At 38.8% G+C, this 19,862-nt stretch overlaps 1 protein-coding gene across 5 annotated transcripts in view; it reads right to left on the bottom strand.

Moving 5' to 3' along the window:
- The window catches only part of SCN8A (sodium voltage-gated channel alpha subunit 8), a 213,119-nt gene that overhangs the window by 61,048 nt on the left and 132,209 nt on the right, over nucleotides 1-19,862 (bottom strand). For all 5 annotated transcript variants that reach the window (XM_050748710.1, XM_050748713.1, XM_050748709.1 and 2 more), the window contains exons 13-14: nucleotides 5,636-5,768; nucleotides 54-292 (exon numbers count right to left, since the gene is read on the bottom strand). In XM_050748710.1, coding sequence (XP_050604667.1) covers nucleotides 54-292; nucleotides 5,636-5,768 — 372 coding nt within the window. The remainder of the gene's footprint in view (nucleotides 1-53; nucleotides 293-5,635; nucleotides 5,769-19,862) is intronic.

Here is a 19,862-nt window from a genome sequence, read left to right as displayed (position 1 = left end):
AGTCCTATAGGCAAAACACATTCCTAGTATCAGGAGACAGTGTTCCATCTTACCAGATTTCCTACAGCCAAGACATGTTCAAATTGTGGCGTCATAGGATGGTGCTCCATTGCCATAAACAGTGTATTCAGGACGATGCAGATGGTGATGGCTAAATCCACAAAAGGGTCCATAACTATCAAGTTCACAATCTCTTTCAGTTTTATCCAGTAGGGGTGGCACTCCCAGATCAGGAAAGTGTTGGCAAATTTATACCAGCATGGCGGGCACTTTCTCTGAGACTCTTCCAGTTCTACAGTAAGTAAGAACAAAGATGGCCCCTCAATCACAGCGAGAAAACCAGGGGGAGACACTAGTCACTCTCAGCCATTATCACTGTTATTAATATGGAATCAAGGTGGTCTGAGTGCTGACATTCCTAAGGATTGTCCTTCTCTCTAAGGTAGAGAGGAGGCATGATCCATACAAGTCACCTCTCTGTTAATAAAGATCTAGTTATAAATGAAACTCAACCCATCAGTTATGGGAGTAGAGCACAGAGGTCAAGAGCTTGGCCTCTCAGGTCTGACTCCCTGGCCTCAACTGGCTTGAATGCTTACAAGTTGTGTGATACCAGGCAAGGTAACTGACTTCTCTGCTCAGCTGCTTCAGCTGTAAAACAAGGCATCTACTTTACAGGTTACAGGAGTGAATGAGTCCTGTAACCTCATTTTTATGTGAGTTTGACTAAAGATTAAATGAGATGTTAGTGTAAAGCAGTCACCACAGTATCTGGCACAGGGTAAGTCCTCAATAAATGGTAGGTATTCTATTATACACTGTATTATTCAATTATTGTCAGAGAAGCCAGCAAAAGTATGAACTCAAGCCAGACATATTTGAGCTCAAATACTAGCTCAGACACTTGCTAACTGTGGGACCTTGAACAAGTTACTTTGATTTGCTGTGAGAATTAAAGAGCTAAAATATATACAAAGTGCCCCAGAATACCCTGGCAGATAGAAAGTGCCATGAAATTGTTTGCTATTATTATTATCTTCATCAGCAGAACCAGCATCAGCAACCAAGCCACCATGTAAAACACATCTGTTACGTTCTCATAAGAAGTACAAGTTACTGTCTCCACCCTCAACAAGTTTACAGCTCATAGTCAAGTTAGAAATACAAGTCACATTCCTCTCCCCTTTTCACCCTTCCTTCCTCGTTCTGTCTCCTCCTGTCTCCTTTCTTGCCCCTTTGCCCTTTCCTGCTCTCATCCTTTGCTTTTCTCTTTCTACAGCTTCTTCCTCCTTCCCTCCCTGGGTCCTCATCTTTTTCCCTTTTTCTTTCTCTCCTTTGTCTTATCTTCTCTGTCTCTTTTAGAAACAGAACGTGTTATTTTCAAACAAGATCTCACATAATTCCCAATACATAAAATAAACCAGGAATTGCCTTAGATGAAGCAGGAGCCCACTCAGATAGACTTCTTCCTCTCCTGAGGCACTCCCCTAGAATCCCAGGACTCTGATACACACAGACTGAAAAATCACTGGACTAGATGATCTCAAAGGTCATTTCCAAAGCAAAGATTCAAAAGAATGATCAGATATCAAAGACAGACACTCAACTGGCAGTTACAACAATCTAGGTATGAAGCCCTATATAAGAAAGCTCTCCTCAAATTAAGCATGAAATACAACTGTCAGGATTACAAAATTCCAAGGACCCTGAGCTAAGAGGATGCTTTTTAAGAGGTGAACTTTGAAAACCTGTCAGAATGTGAGGTTCTACAGGGTTGGCTGTACAGCTACTCTCTCCCTGCCCAATTCTGCTGACACTATCAAATCATTTAAGAAAAAAAAAAAAAATTCCCTAACATTTCACCAAAACCAAGATGGCTGCCTTAAATTAGCCTACGTTTCCTTTTCCAACCAGCTGGATGGCGATGCTTTATTTTAGACAAGGTGGTTTTGGTTGAGTTTCTGATTGGCTCCCTGGTTGCTAAGAAAATGGTTGCCTTGGTTTTTCAGATTTAAGGACCCCTGTAAGCACCACGTGGGAGGCTGCGTGGGAAAGGAAGTCTGTGAGGAAAATCTGCTGCGGCTTCTTCCTCAGAGAACTCCCTCCCTTCCTAAGGTAAATATAGTTTTCACCCCCAAAAAAGAAAATGACAAGGTTCTCTTATTTCCATAAATTCTTACAGTACATATTTGGAAATTTAGTTCCGTTCCCTTTTTTATCTCCTCCCTTCTCCAAATGACTGCTGCTCATTGGCACGTGGAGGTTGAAGCTGCGACTGTTCACATTTATGACAGTTGACACAATTGTAATGTTTTAAAATGAACTAGGTCTTGAGTCTTGCCACACAGAAAAAGGGGTTTTCCTGCCCTACAGGGCACCAGGAAAATTCCTCGAGGGATACCAGACATCTCTTAGCCACATTTACTGAGAAGGGAAGATCCTCAGGATAATCTTTCACTCCGACAAAAAGTAAGACAATGTGGAACTTCAGGAGCTGGAAAAGATCATTTGGGGAATAAGAAGGCTTATCAAGTGACTTATGACTTTGCAAACTGTTACGGGTTCCACATGCCTGGAATGGCCCAGTATTTGGCTTGGGGGAATGGGTTAACATTTAGGAGCGAGATGTCCAAATGTTTGTGGGGTTTCTCTTACTTTGCTTTTGGACATTTTCAGTGAGGTTACTCTAGGTCTCAACCTCAGGGGTACTGGGAATTGTTTTCAGAGAGGACCTCACAATTTCACCAAGATAATGGCTTTGGTAGACCATGAAGTTTCTGAAGGCAGGAGCTTCTTTCAACTCAATTCAACAACTTTTAAGCACCTGCAATGTGCTAGGCACCGAGGATACACTGATGAAGAGCTCCCACCCTCGCTAAGGTTACTGCCACACAGGAAAGACTGATACCAGCCAAGTAACTATACTGACATTTGATGCTTGTCAGATGAATAAAGGAATACACAAATAGTGGCAGAAACAGCTATGGCCAGTTACCTCTAGGGGAATTTTTGGAATTGTTTTACCTGAGAATCAATAATGTCAAGTACTTCCTTGATATTGCAAATCAATGTCAAGTACATCACTACCTCTTTCTTACTTCACCACGATCTCCCCTTCTCCCACAGCTTTACTGCTTTGAGGAGTGAGACTACACTACTCTACCTACACCCCACGCCCAGTCCTCTGAAATATCCCCAAAGCTTATAGCTCTGCTAGTGGTGAACTCTACTAAATGTACTGGATCCTGGTAAGCATGTTTGCAGTAGGATGGGGTGGGGCAGAACAGGCAGGGTTTTCTAATTATTGACAGGATTCTGGAATTCTCCACTGTGGTTTCTAAACTATTAGGTACGTCGTAGCCTGCCTCTTGGGTTTTAAATAATAATTATTTTAATCCTTGGATTAAAATAATGTCAAAGTTTCCTCACTGAAAGTCTGAGAGCAAGAACTACAATTCATTCAATGCTGGCTTTTAATGCTGTAGCAAGCATTAAATACAGAGGGACCAATGGTTAAACAGGCATGGATGCTTCATTCCCTCTTACGTTATTCTGGTCAGCCATTCATCGATCTTTGCTTACAGCAGTTCTGTCCCATCAGCTTCAGCAAAAGGGTCAAATACAAGGGGAGAGGATAGGAGGAATGCCTGAGCAAGAAATGGCAGGACAGGTACAACTATGTGAACATCAGGGCTTAGGAAAGAGGACAAAGAACTAGAATAACATCTTCCTACTCAGGAACACAGCTACATGTGTCTCTGTCTCCTGAGCTATCCTTACACCTTTTTTTTTTTTTTTTTTTTTTTTTTTTTTTTTTTTTTAATGTGTGTGATGGTGGGTAGAGGGTGGAGAATAAGCACAGCAGGACAGAAAGAGAAAGAACAGGGAAAAGAGGGAGAAAAGAGAATTTTAAAATCCCCGTATGGTTTGTATCCAACCCAGTAAAGGGATGAAAGCTCTAAGGCCTCCGAAAGGAGCCCTGCAGCACCAGCACTCCTACCATTCTAAGCACAGCCAACGTCTGCTTGACAAATGTTGTTTGAGCATCTCCTTTTGCTGGGACCTGGGCTAAGCCACTGCAGTAATAAATAAATAACTAACTGTTGCATTGTATTGATAGTTCTGCTGTTCTGATGTCTCTGCCAATAATAAAGTGTAGCTGTTGGAGGCTGTTAGTTTTTCTCAGTTGCCACAGATACCCAGATAAATCCTGTCTTGGTCTCTATGTGAATAATAAAATTAGCCAAAGTTCTTAGGCTAGGATTTCTTAGCTTGGAATTCTTAGAACCTGTAGTTATTTGCCCACAATCTTAAAGTATAAGCTAGAAAGCTTGAAGATGTTCTATCAGACAATAACCTCGATGGTAATCAAAGAAAACAGGAATAAATAGAGGTTGTTAAGGCAGCTGAAAGCAGTTAATTCATTTTTTTTACTTGATATATTCTCAAGGTCAGTCTAGTTATAGTCTCATTCTTTGCACATATGTGGGGAAGTAAGCACCCTTAGAGAATTCTTTTCTAGGGACTCTTCCTCCACTGCAAACCCCTCCCCAACACACGATACACACACACATATATCCATACACACACAGTAGAAGTGGCACTGGGTTTAAATGTCTGAAAAAACGCTTGTCTCAAGGATACCAGGACCATTTTGAGTTTTCCTGTCTCAGGGACTTTGGTTATTCTGGGCATCTGCATTCTGAAGAACAGCAATTTGAGGCCTCAAGAATAGTCTAGATCTACCATGAGACAACTCAGCTAAATCAATATAAATCCAATGAAGAAGACAGGTGCAGAATCCACCAGAATCTTGGGAGAGGAAATCTGTCTCTGAATTTACCTCTAATGAAAGCATGCAGATCCTGGACTACAGACCACAACTAGAGAGGAGCTGATTCTTGCTAGGGGGACTGTGGCCTAATGGAAAATCTTCAGGTATTCCTCAGCACACCAGGTTGTGTCATAGAGAACCCACCTAATACAGAGAACTCAGGCACTGACAGCAACATTACTGCAGACGTGCTATGATTCAAAGTGGTTGCTCTTTCCCTGTGGCATGGAGCACTCAAAGAAAGAAGGGTTTCAACTTACCTAGTCACACATCAAATTTATTTATGGATATGTGGGGGTGTTCGAAGAGAGACAGAACTAGGTGCAATCAAAATGCACAGTACATTCTTCCTTAAGGGAAAACCAAAAGGGCTGTAAGTAGTTAAAAAGGAAAAAAGGAAGGTATGTTTAGGAATACAGGCCATGAGGGAAATTCTATCATTTTATATATTTGCAGTTCTTCAATCTACATTCCTTTATGCCTTACGGCACCCCACCGGCTCCTCATGATGACAATGACAGGGGTCTTGAGTTCCTCTAGGTCACTCATGCAGCTCCTTTCGTATCTCTTACCTACCTGTGTACAATGCTGACAGCGTATCTGAAGCCCATATATTTGATTCTCTGCATGTAAATTTAGGAAGAGAATTTGTGATTCTAGTTTCTATATAGGAATAGGCTCCATTCCTAAAGCTCAGAGACAGCCTTTGTAAAACTCAGACCAAGGGACAGGGATTATATTTACCATGCACATTACATATTTATATCTCAGCAGGTTGGACTGACATCATAGGGCACATACCTTCTACTAGTGTATTTGTAACAACACTCATTATGCTGTTGATTCTGTCCTTCCGCCCATAGGAGGCTAATTGGTCCATGGAAACTAAGAGAGATCCAGGGCCTTTCTTCCTAATTTCCACCTCAGTTGTAGCCTACAAAAAGAAAGAAAAAAAAAAAAAAAAAGCAAATAGAGTGAGTTAAGTCTATAACAGTAAATCTGGGCCTTACTTGATAGACAGTCCAGTGTGTGATCTTCATTACAGTCTTTAACTTTGATCCTGCAGTCCTATTCACTTCAAGAAATAGAATGAAATGAACTGGCCATGGTTCATCCTTATTTGGATGATAAGACCAAGTCATTTAAGTCTGTGTGAATCTACAATGACCCCAAGAATCTGGCAGGGACCCAAACATCTCACCTGGTTCATTCCAAGCATAGAGTAGAAAGACCAGATCCTCCTGGGGTACTGCCATCAGAAGTAGACCCTGAGTTTTCTGGTCCTAATCTCAAATCCACAATATTTGGCTAAAATTGGTCCACATGATAAAGTCAGTCAAATTTACTTCTATTTGAAATCTCATTAAGGTCAAGTCCCTGATCACACTGAGTATTATAGATGCTGTTTCCTCCTTGAGTAGGAGCACCATTATTCTAATAAACTGCCTCTTCCAAATACCAAATCTGGGCCTAACTGAACATTAGCAAGTTGAAGATATGCTCCGGATCTCCTACAAGCCATTTTAAGAAAGTACAGAAAGGTTTTGCTATCTTAATTAAATATATTGTATCCTATGTTTATCTTGCCCTTTCAGTTTTATGAGCTAACCTGCAACGTTCAAATTCCCAATAAAAAATGGCAGAAAATATAATCAGATTGTTATAAAAAATATTATTACATGCTCCACCCTGGGCAATAACTGGTATGGTAGATTACAGCAAAGGGCTTCTTAATGTCCCTGACTTATGTTCTTGTGACTATTCCACATCAGTTCAGCCTTAATGGGGTGGCTTAAAACCTAGCTCTTTAGTAACCATGTTGTTCACAGTACCATATCACCCATGTAGACTTGGCTCTTCCTTCTAAGATGGTGAAGGTAGGAGGACAGAGACAATCACCAGCCCTCAGAGGACAGGGGAGATTGTATGAGACTGGAGAAGCACATGTCTGGTCAATAAGAGAATGATCCTAGCTGTTTTAAAAAGAAAATAATTACCTCTGGAGAGCTACATCAGAAAGCCCATCTGTTCTAAACATCTTCAGATTTTAAGGACTGAACAGAAGAAAGTTCCTGGCAGATTATGATTTATCTTATTAAAGTGTTTCATTAGCCTGCGGTCCCAGCTACTCAGGTGGTGGAGGCAGCAGGATTACATGAGCCCAGGAGTTAGAGACCATCCTGGGCAACACAGAGAGACCTCATCTAAAAAAAAAAAAAAAAAAAAAAAAAAAAAAAAAAAAGGCGTGTTTCATCAGACCATTTCACTGATTCAGATTTGGATCAGTGATCTCGGGGTCTTGTTTGTTTTGTTTGTTTGGCAAAGCTACAGAAGAAGTGCAAGAAAAAATAACCAATTTCCCTGGGAATTCCTTGCTGCATTACTATACTAACATTTGTGTATGTAAGAATGACTTGTGGTGGTTGCCACAGGAAGAGGCTTCCTGCCTGTGGAAAAAGGAGGGAAGAGCAGGAAGGACTTTGTAATGTGGTTTGAGTGCCAGCATAGCTGCAGAACAGAACATCAGGCAAATCTCTAAGGTTTTTTGTTTTTGTTTTTTGAGAGAGTCTGCTATGTCACTTAGGCTGGAGTGCAGTGGCATGATCTCGGCTTACTGCACCTCTTGTCTCTGAGGTTCAAGCAATTCTCCCACCTCAGCCTCCTGAATAGCTGGGATTACAGGCATACACAAGCACGCTTGGCTAATTTTTGTATTTTTTAGTAAAGACAGGGTTTTGCCACGTTGTCCAGGCTGGTCTGGAACTCCTGGCCTCAAGTGATCCTCCCACCTCAGCCTTCCAAAGTGCTGGGATTATAGAGGTGAGCAACCACGCCTAGCTAAAATTTAATTTTATTTAAACAAATACTTATTGTGTGCTAAGTGGTGTGGATAGAGTGGTGAACAAGACATACAACATGGTCCCTGTCCTCTTGACAGGTTTAGCCATGTTGGCCAGGCTGGTATCAAACTCCTGGCCTCAGGTGATACACCCACGTTGGCTTCTCAAAGTGCTAAGAAATCTCTAAGGCTTTTGGCTCCAATCCCTGGCTTCCAGACAACATGTCTGGACCCACCTGGGACCTGGGGGAACTTGCTGCCCTGAAGGGGAGGACACAAATCTGGCTGGCTTCACCACCTGCTGACTGTAGAGCCCTAGGGCCTTGAGTGAACATAGGTGGCAGCCATGTAGTGGTTACAGCGGGCCTTGGGCAAGACCTTGTGCTGTGCTGGCAGCAGTCCCAGTAGTAATGGCCAGAGGGGTGCTTACATCAACACACTCCAGTTCAAGGTGGCTCAGCACAGAGAAAGAGACTTCATTTGTTTGGGAGAAAGTAAGGGAAAAGAACAAATCTTTGCCTCGTAATCCAGAGAATTCTTCCAGATCTTTATTATCCCAGACCACCAAGGTGGCACTTCTATTAATCCGCAAAAACCACAGCATTATTGGACTTGGGGCTCAAATTCCTTCAAATACCTACCTGGAAAGCCTTCCTAAGAAGGACATGCACAAGTAAGCCCAGATTGCAAAGACTATAATAAATACCTAGCTTGTCAATGCCCAAACACCAACAAACATCTACAAGCATCAAGATCATACAGGAAAACATGGCCTCACCAAAAGAACTAAATAAGGTACCAGGGACCAATCCTGGAGAAACAGAGATATGTGATCTTTCAGACAGGGAATTCAAAAGAGCTATGTTGAGGAAACTCAAGGAAATTCAAGATAACACAGAGAAGGAATTCAGCATTCTATCAGATAAATTTAACAAAGAGACTGAAATAATTAAAAACAAGCAGAAACTCTACAGTTGGAAAATGCAACTGAATACTAAAGAACGCATAAGAGTCTCTTAATAACAGAATTGATCAGACAGAAGAAAGAATTAATGAGCTTGAAGACAAGCTATTTGAAAATACTCAGAGGAGACAAAAGAAAAAAAAAAAAAACAAAAAAGAATGAAGCACACCTGCAAGATCTAGCAAATAGCCTCAAAGGGAAAAATCTAAGAGTTACTGGTCTTAAAGAGGATGTAGAGAAAGAGATAAGGATAGAAAGTTTATTCAAAGGAATAATAACAGAAAACCTGCCAAACCTAGAGAAAGATATAAACATTCAAGTACAAGAAGATTATAGAACACTAAGCAGATTTAACCAAAAGAAGACTACCTCAAGGCATCTAACAACAAAACTCCCAAAGGTCAAGAATAAAGAAAGGATCCTAAAAGCAGCAAGAGAAAAGAAAAGAAAAAAAAAAAACAAAAAAACCAACAACATACAATGGAGCTTCAATGAATATAGCAGCAGGTCTTTCAGTGAAAACCTTACAGGCTAGGAGAAAGTGGTAATGATGTATTTAAAGTGCTGAGGGAAAGAAACTTTTGCCCTAGAACACTATATCCGGTAAAAATATCCTTCAAGCGTGAAGGAGAAATAAAGACCTTCCCAGACAAACAAAAGCCGAGAGATTTCATCAACACCAGACCTGTCCTACAGGAACTGCTAAAAGGAGTTCTTCCATCTGAAAGAAGAGAGGATGTTAATGGCAAGAAGAAATCATCTGAAGATACAAAACTCGCTGGTAATAGTAGGCATACAGAAAAACACAGAATATTGTAAAACTATAATTGTGGCATGTAAACTCCCAATTACACTGTTATGATAAGTCAATATAAATAATAACTACAGCAACTTTTAAAGACAGACAGTACAATAAGACAAAGAGAAACAACAAAAAGTTAAAAAGCAGAGGGATGAAGTTAAAGTGTACAGTTTTTATTAGTTTTCTTTTTGCATGTTTGTTTATGCAATCAGTGTTAAGTTGTCATCAGTTTAAAACAATGGGTTATGCCAGACGCAGTGGCTCACGCCTGTAATCCCAGCACTCTGGGAGGCCGAGGTGGGCAGATCACCTGAAGTCAGAAGTTCGAGACCAGTCTGACCAACATGGAGAAAGCCCATCTCTACTAAAAATACAAAATTAGACAGGCGTGGTGGCACACGCCTGTAATCCCAGCTACTTGGGAGGCTGAGGCAGGAGAATCACTTAGGAAGCAGAGGTTGCAGTAAGCCAAGATCACACCATTGCACTCCAGCCTGGGCAACAAGAATGAAACTCTGTCTCAAAAAATAAAATAAAATAAAATAAAATAAAATAAAATAAAATAATGGGTTATAAGACATTAATAATATTTGCAAGCCTCATGGTAGCCTCAAATTGAAAAACACACAACAGATACACAAAAAATAAAAAGGAAGAAATTAAGTCATACCACCAGAGAAAATAACCTTCACTAAAGGGAAGACAAGGAAGGAAGGGAAGAAGTAAAAGAAGACCACAAACAACCAGAAAACAAATGACAAAATGGCAGTCCCAACTTATCAATAATAACATTGAATGTAAATAAACTAAACTCTCCAATAAAAAGACACAGAGTGGCTAAATGCATGGAAAAAAAGACCCAATGATCTGTTACCTACAAGAAACACACTTCACCTATAAAGATACACAGACTGAGAATAAATGGATGGAAAAAGATATTCCATGCCAATGGAAACCAAAAAAGAGCAGAAGTAGTAGCTATACTTACATTAGAAAAAATAGATTTTAAGACAAAAATTATAAGAAGAGTTAGAGATCGCTATTACATAATGATAAAGGGGTCAGTCTAGCAAAAGGATATAATGATTATAAATATACATGCACCCAACACTGGAACACCCAAATATGTAAAGCAAATATTATTATAGCTAAAGAGACAGACCTCAGGCTAGGCACAATAGCTCATGCCTAGAATCCTAGCACTTTGGGAGGTCCAGGTGGGTGGGTTTCTGGAACCCAGGAGTTTGAGACCACCCTGGGAAACATGGCAAAACCCTGTCTCTACAAAAAAATACAAAAATTAGCCAGGCATGGTGGTGTATGCCTGTAGTCCCAGCTAATCAGAGGGCTGAGGCAGGAGGATCACTTGAACCTGTAAGGTCGAGGCTGCAGTGGGCTGAGATCACACCACTGCACTCCAGCCTGGATAACAGAGCAAGATCTTGTCTCAAAGAGAGAGAGACCTCAATACAATAACAGCTGGAGACTTCAACATCCCACTTTCCACACTGGACAGGTCTCCCAGACAGAAACTCAACCAAGAAACATTGGACTTAACCTACACTAAGGATGACCTAATAGAACAAATAGACCTAAAAGATATTTACAGAACATTTCATCCAAAGGCTACAGAATACACCTTATTACATGGATTATTCTCAAGGATAGGCCATATGTTAGGTCACAAATAAGTCTTAAAATACTCAAAAAATTTGAAACATCAAGCATTTTTGACCACAATGTCAAACATCTTTGAGTAAAACTAGAAAGCAACAAGAGGAATTTTGGAAATGATACAAACACATTGAGATTCAATATGCTCCTGAATGACCAGTGGGACAAAGTCAATGAAGAACTTCAGAAGGAAACTGAAAAGTTTCTTGAAACAAATAGCAGAAACACAACATAACAAAACCTATGGGATATAGCACAAGCGCTACTAAGAGGGAAGTTTAAAGCTATCAGTACCTACAACAAAAAAGAAGAACTTCAAATTAATAACCTAATGGTGCATCTTGACTAGAAAAGGGCAAACAAAACCCCAAATTAGTAGAAGAAATAAGATCAGAGCAGAAATAAATGAATGTGAAATGAAGAAAATACAAAAGATCAATGAAACAAGAGGTTGTTTATCTTTTGGAAAGATAAACAAAATTGACAAACCTTTAGCCAGACTAATGAAGAAAAAAAGGGAGAAGACCAAAATAAATAAAATCAGAAATGAAAAAGGAAACATTACAACTGATACCACAGAAATTCAAAGTAGCATTAGTGGTTACTATGAGCAACTACATGCCAATAAATTGGAAAATCTAGAGAAAGTGAATAAATTCCTAGACACATTCAACCTACCAAAACTGAACCATGAAGAAATCCAAAACCTGAACAGACCAATAACAAGTAACAAGATCGAAGCTGTAATAAAAAGCCACTTAGTAAAGAAAAACTCAGGACCTGATGGCTTCACTGCTGAGTTCTAACCAACATTTAAAGAACTAATGCCAATCCTATTTAAAATATTCTGAAAAATAAAAGAGGAGAGAAACTTCCAAACTCTTTCTATGAGGCCAGTATTACTCTGATACTAAAACTAGACATAGAAATATCGAAAAAAGAAAACAACAGGCTAGCTAGTATCTCTGATGAATATTGATGCAAAAATATATTTCCCAAAAAAACCAACAAAATACTAGCAAACCAAGCTCAACAACACATTAAAAAGATCATTCATCATTACCAACTGGGATTTATCTCTGGGATGCATGAATGGTTCAACATATGCAAATCAATCAGTGTGATACATCATATCAACAGAATAAAGAACAAAAACCATATGATTATTTCCATTGATGTTGAAAAAGCATTTTATAAAATTCAACATCCTTCGTGGTTAAAAACCCTCAAAAAACGAGGTATGGAAGGAACATACTTCAACATAATAAAAGCTATATGTGACAGACCCTCAGCTAATATACTGAATGGGGAAAAACTGAAAGTCTTTCCTCTAAGATCTGAAACACAACAAGGATGCTCACTTTCACCACTATTACTCAACATAGTACTGGAAGTCCTACTTAGAGCAATTGGACAAGAAAAAGAAATAAAGGGCATCCAAATTAGAAAGGAAGAAGTCAAATTATCCTTGTTTACAGGTGATATGATTTCATACTTAGAAAAATTCAAAGACTCCACCAGAAAACTCTTAGAACTGATAGATTCAGTAAAGTTGCAGGACATAAAATCAACATACAAAAACCAGTAGCATTTCTATATGCCAAAGGTGATCAATCTGAAAAAGAAATAAAAAAAGTAATCCCATTTATAAGAGCCACAAATAAAATTAAATACCTAGGAATTAACAAAAGAAATAAAACATCTCTACAATGAAAACTATAAAACACTGATGAAAGAAATTGAAGAGGACGCAAAAAACTGGAAAGATATTCCATGTTCATGGATTGTTCAATATTGTTAAACTGTCCATATTAGTCAAAGCAATCTACAGATTCAATGTAATCTCTATCAAAATACCAATGGTGTTCTTCACAGAAACAGAACAAACAATCCTAAAATTTATATAAAATCACAAAAGACCCAGAACAGCCAAAGCAATCCTAAGCAACAAGAACAAAACTGGAGGAATCACATTACTTGATTTTAAATTATACAATGGAGCTATAGCAACCAAAACAGCATGGTACTGGCATAAAACAGACACAAAGACCAATGGAACAGAATAGAGAACCCATAAACAAACCCACACACCTACAGTGAACTCGTTGCCAACAAAAGTGCCAAGAATAAACACTGGGGAAAAGACAGTCTCATCAATAAATGGTTTTGGGAAAACTGGATATCCATATGCAGAAGAATGAAACTAGTCCCCTTTCGCCATGTACAAAAGTCAAATCAAAATGAATTAAAGATGTAAGTCTAAGACCTCAAAAACTACCATAAGAAAACATTGAGGAAACTCTCCAGGAGTGAAGAGTTTGGTCTGGGTAAAAATTTCTTGAGTAATACCCCACAAGCACAGCCAACCAAAGCAAAAATGGACAGATGGGATCACATCAAGTTAAAAAGCTTCTGCACAGCAAGGAAACAATCAACAAAGTGAGCAGACAACCCAAAAAATAGGAGAAAATATCTGAAAACTATCCATCTGACAAGAGATTAGTGACCAGAATATATAAGGAGCTCAAAGAACTCTATAGGAAAAAACAGAATAATCCATCTGGCAAACTATTTGAATAGACATTTCTCCAAAGAAGACATACAAACGGCAAACAAGTATATGAAAAGGTGTCTAACACCATGATCATCAAAGAAATGCAAATCAAAACTACAATGAGAGATAATCTCACGCCAGTTAAAACGGCTTTTATCCAAAAGATAGGCAATAATAAATGCTGGAGAGGATGTGGAGAAAAGGGAATCCTTGTACACTGTTGGTGGGAAAGTAAATTAGTACAACCACTATGGAGAACAGTTTGGAAGTTCCTCAAAAAACTAAAAATAGAGCTACCTTACGATCTGGAATCCCACTACTGGGTATATACCCAAAAGAAAAGAAATCAGTATATCCGGTCAGGAGCAGTGGCTCATGCCTGTAATCCCAGCTACTTGGGAGGCTAAGGCAGGAGAATCGCTTGAACATAGGACCCAGGAAGCGGAGGTTACAGTGCAGTGAGCTGAGGATTGTGCCATTGCACTCCAGCCTGGGCGAAAGAGTGAGACTGTCTCAAAGAAAAAAAAAAAAAAAAAAAAAGAAGAAAAAAAAGGAAAAAAAGAAATCAGTATATCGAAGAGATATTTGCAGTATCTGCATTCCCAAGTTTGTTGCAGCACTGTTCACAACAGCCAAGATTTGGAAGTAACCTAAGTGTCCATACAACAGATGAATGGAGAAAGAAAATGTGGTACTTATACACAACAGAGTACTATTCAGACATGAAAAAAGACTGAGATCCTGTCATTTACAACAACATGGATAGAACTGAAAGTCATTATATTAAGCGAAATAAGCCAGGCACAGAAAGACAAATATCACATGTTCTCACTTATCTGTGGGATCTAAAAATCAATGCAATTGAACTCCTGGGGATAGAAAGTAGAAGGATGGTTACCAAAGCCTGGGAAGGGTAGTGGGGCAGGGTAGCGGGGAGGTGGAGGTAGTTAATGGGTTCAAAAAAAAATAATTAGAAAGAAAGAATAAGACCTACTATTTGATAGTACAACAGGGTGACTATAGTGAAAATAATTTATTCTACATTTGAAAATAACTAAAAGAATATAACTGGATTGTTTGTAATACAAAGAAGAAATGCTTGAGGGGATGGATACCCCATTTTTCATAATGTGATCATTAAGCACTGCATGCCTGTATCAAAGTATCTCATATACCTCATATATATATATACCTACTATGTACCCACAAAACTTAAAAATTAAATAAAATTTTATAAGGACATGCAAAGGTTCTAGAATAGGAAAATAATCTCTTGAGACGCTACGTAATAATCTTAAAAATATTATTTTTTGTTCTTAGGGCTTATACTACCTCATTTCAAGAATTAAAGTTACAATACTCAAGACAAATGTATACTGGCATAAGCATAGACAAACAGATCAAGGGAACAGAACAGAGTCCAGAAATAGACCCATACATATACATCAATTGATTTTTGTCCAAGGTGCCAAGTCACTTCAACGGAGAAAGGAAAGTCTCTTGAACAAATGGTGCTAACAGACTGGATATCTATACAGGTTGACTTCTATCTCATTTCACACACAAAAATTAATTTGAGATAAATTGGAGACCTAAAAGTAAAACTCAGAACCATGAAACTTACAGAAGTAAAATATCTTCAGGTTCTTGGGGGTAGGCATCCTTGAACAGGATGCAAAAAGCCATATCATAAAAGAAAAAATTGATATACTGAACTTCATTAACATTAAACATTTTTATATCTGACTTGTATTTGGAACATAAAAAACTAACAAATCAATAATAAAAAGTCAAAAAATTAATCAAAATGGCAAAAGATTTGAATAAACAATTCATTAAAGGTGTATGAGAAACCAAAAAACATAGGAAAAGATAATTAGTCATCAGGAAATGCAAATTAATGGCACAATAAAACAACACTTTATTTGCATTAAAATGCTAAAATCAAAGACTAACAACAGTAAGTTTGGCTAGGATGTGGAGCAAGTGTAACCCTAATACATTGTTGGTGGGATAAAAAAATGGTGTAACTATTCTGAGGAACTGTTTGGCAATTTCTTATAAATCAGACATACATTTACCATATGACCCAGGAATTTCACTTTGACGTATCTACCCAATATAAATGAAAACATTTATGTTCTAAAAGAGTTTTATAAGAATGCTCATAGCAAGCTTATTCACACTAGTTGCAAACTGGAAGCCACCTGAATGTCTATCAACAGGAGAATGAATACACAAATTGGGGTATGTTTATACGATGAAATATCACTCAGCCATAACAAAGAATAAACTACTGGTATATAAAACATGAATATGTCTCAAAAACAAAAATATCTTGTTGAGTGAAAGCAGTCAAATACAAATACATATTGTATGAGTCTACACATACAAAAGAAAACAAATCTATCTATAGTGACACGAGTCAGAAGTTGTTGCCTGAAGTGGAAGGAACTGATTAGAAAGGGGTAGGAGAGTACTTTTTAGGAGAGTCTTGTGGTAATGATGGGTTTAGGGGATGCTCCTCAATTGCTCAGATAACTCCTTCTCCACCTCCTTTTTACCCACAACTTTGGTTAACTTTGGATGAGGCTTACCCAATGTCCTACCGCAATTTGACTATGCAGTAGAATTCCTTTGAGAAGAAATATGGAATGCAAAAATATGGAGTATAAAATATGTATAAAATATTATCTGTATTGTGGAAATAAAGATCAACCAAATGAGAAAAGCAAAGGCTATTTATTTAGACCTTGTTATACTGAGTAAGTCAGCCACCATAACTGCCATTTGTGTTTTGGCAGAAACTCAAACGCAGGCAGAGGAGTGGCAAAGATTTATAGGTGAGAAAAGGGAAGGCTTCAAATGTGGCTTGATTGGAGGCTGTTGGCATGAGGAAGCTGGAGGCAAGGTAATAAAAAGTGGGACATCTCATATGAGGGTTGGGGGATGCATGTTTCGCTCTCTCTGGTCGAACCTAAGTTGAAAATGGGAACAAAAATTAAGGAAAGCTGTCAGTTATTAAGTCCTGGCCATTTGGGAATTTTTTTTTTTTTTTGGGGGGGGGGAAAACAGGATCTTCCTCTGTTGCCCAGGCTGGAGTACAGTGATGTGATCACTGCTCACGGCAGCCTTGACCTCCCAGGCTCAAGTGATCCTCCCATCTTAGCCTCCCAAGTAGCTGGGACTACAAGTACGTGTCACCACACCCAGCTAATTTCTTAATTTTTTTGTAGAGATGAGGTCTCACTATGTTACCCAGGCTAGTCTCAAACTCCTGAGTTCAAGCAATTTTCCTGCCTCAGCCTCCCAAAGTGTTGGGATTACAGGTATGGGCCACCATGCCTAGCTCCCATTAGGGGACTATTGCTACAGAAATTATTATTTAGCTTCCTGGATTGTCACCAGAGACAGCAACCTGGCTTCCTGCAAGTTTGACTTACAACAGGTTGGCTTCTTGGACTGTTTATTGTAGATAAGGGGGTTGGTTTCTTGGGCAGGTCATAGGTCAACGTTCTATTTTTATATATGTCTAGTCATTGTCCATTTGTAGATGTCTCATAGTATTCATCAAAATAGGCTGATTCATGGAGACAGAGAGGGCAACATACATTCGCCAGTGTTAACTAACATGACACAAACTAAAATTGTCTATGAAGGACATCACTAAAAGTGCTAAGAGGGGGCTAAGATGGTGTCCAGAGAATAACATATGTGTACTACCAGGAAAATCTAATCTGTTAAAGTTAGGGTACACCAAGAGGGGTGGGCAGGCCCTCTTCCCTAAGTAAGGTTTTGAAAGCTGGGATTGAAAGGCTAGGTTCTTGGCTATTCTTTCTTTCTTTCTTTTTTTTTTTTTTTGAGACAGAGTCTCGCCCTGTCACCCAGACTGGAGTACAGCGGCACAATCTTCGCTCACTGCAACCTCTGCCTCCTAGGTTCAAGTGATTCTCCTGCCTCAGCCTCTCGAATAGCTGAGATTACAGGGACCTGCCACCATGCCTGGTTAATTTTTGTATTTTAGTAGAGACAGGGTTTCACCATGTTGGTCAGGTTGGTCTCAAACTCCTGACCTGAAACGATCCGCCCCCCTCGGCCTCCCAAAGTGCTGGGATTATAGGCATGAGCTACTGTTTCTTATGTTAAATCACAGACAACTGAAGGGAAGAAAATCTGGAGGAGCCTCTCTCCCAGGTAAAGCAGCTTCACTGTGAGCTTCTCATAGTCAGCTTCTACCTAGAATTCTGCTTGGGCTTCTGTGAGATGTAGCTTTGTTACAGGCTCAGCTGCTCAATTCTCATCACCTGGCAGTGGGAAGAGGGCTTCTTCCTTCAACTATGTTGTGATCCAAGGGCCACAGGAAAGATCACATACCCTTTCCCTCCCCTTCTCTATCTCTTCAGTGTTTTTCGTTTTTGTTTTTGTACATGGAGGTGTATGTTTTTTTGTTTTATGTTGTGTTGTTGGTGATTGGGGAGGAGAATTAACATTTTAAAGTTAGGAGCCTTGTTTTTTTTTTTTTTTTTTTTTTTTTTTAAATTCAATCTGTAAGAAGCCTTGGAGGAAAACCCTCAGTAACTGAGGAAGCAACTGAGAATCTCAAGTAAGTTCTTTGAAAGTTAAACCCAGTACAAGTTTGTTCCATTTCTCTTAACCCAAATGCTGTTTATTTGGGCATTTAGCCACTGACTTCCAACCTCCTAAATTACAGCAATCTTTCTCAAAGAAATATCCTACAATAGCTGTAGATGGCAGATTCTGCCCACATTTCTAGAGAACTGCCCAAGGAAGCTTGACCTCTTATTGATTCTAAATTGTTTTCACATGGAAATACATAATTGGAAGTTTATTAGCCAGTCACCTTTCTTGGAATTAAAATTTATAGCATTTTATAAGTGTCCTTAGAACCTAGCCATAATCCCCTTCCCAAGCCTTTCTCAAATTTGCATAGTGTTTTGCTTTAAAATAATTGTATAATAATTTCTCTTTCTCAAACAAAGGATTTTTAGAAGGGGCCCCACCTTCTCCAAGTCAAGCAATTTGGTACTGTTTACTTCTCACAGCTATCAGGGCCAAAAACGTGTAAGAAAAGGAATGAAAATTGGCTTTCCGAACAGCAAGAATGGGCCACACAATATGGTTCACATTTTATATATGAAGCATATTATATTGAATAACATATATATATTTTATCTTCACAACATCCCTATAACAGAGGTCCTTTTATTTCTTTTTTACAGAGAAGAAAATGGCTTAGAGAAGTTTAATTTCCCAGGATCACATGCATAAATACAGAACTTGGGCTTCAGAGTTAGTATATTGTAATGGTTCATGGTAAAAGCTTAGGAGTTAGATTGCTTGGATTCAGTCCTAACTCTACTGCTTACTGTGCAATCTTGGACAAGTTACTTTAGTCCTCTAAGCCTTGGCTTCTCTTCAGTCAGACGCAGCCAATAGCAGTATCTGTTTCATAAGGTCGGGGCTGTGAGCATTAAATGAGATAACGCTTATACATTTGCAAGGTACCTCAACATGATTTCTCAATTGCATGTGATTTCTGGATTGCCAGTAGCAACGAGTGAAGAGCAATGATTCTCATCTACTTTTCCAGCTCAGAGATGGAGATGCAGGAAAAAGTTCCTTTATCCTCTGCTTCAGCAAAAAGCAAAGGTGAAATTCCAAAATGATCAAAAAATCTCAACACTCAATCACAACTGAATAACTAATGAAGATATAAAATAATTTTTGATGAGGCTATCTAATGAAGTGATGTCTGAACGTCTTTTTTTTCTTACAGCCTGTTTTTTAACTTAAGCCTGAAGGAAAAATAGAGATTTGGCATAGCCTAAGCAGGAATATTGTGTGAGACCAGTGCGTGCACTATCAGGGGCTCCTGTGCCACTCTATGAAGCACGAGTATACACGACTGGAAGCATTCTAATTGCTCAGGCTAATCTCTGGCTGTGGATGCATCCAAAGTGTCTGCTAGTAACAATCACTACATCCTAGCCCAAAGAGGTATTAATTTTCATCTGGCTTGGGCTTCCAGTTAATTTAAGAGATATTAAACAATTAGAATCTCTTTAAATTTATAATTAAATTTATAATACTCAGTAACATAAAATTATTAATATACTGTGTCCTTCTAAAATAAGTGACTGTTTTTCCCACTTTCTAAAGGAGCTAATATTTAAG

Source organism: Macaca thibetana, chromosome 11 (assembly GCF_024542745.1).
Source record: "Macaca thibetana thibetana isolate TM-01 chromosome 11, ASM2454274v1, whole genome shotgun sequence".
Classification (NCBI taxonomy): domain Eukaryota; kingdom Metazoa; phylum Chordata; class Mammalia; order Primates; family Cercopithecidae; genus Macaca; species Macaca thibetana.
The sequence above is the reverse complement of the archived record's forward strand: the minus strand, read 5'-3'. Positions and strand labels throughout refer to the sequence as shown.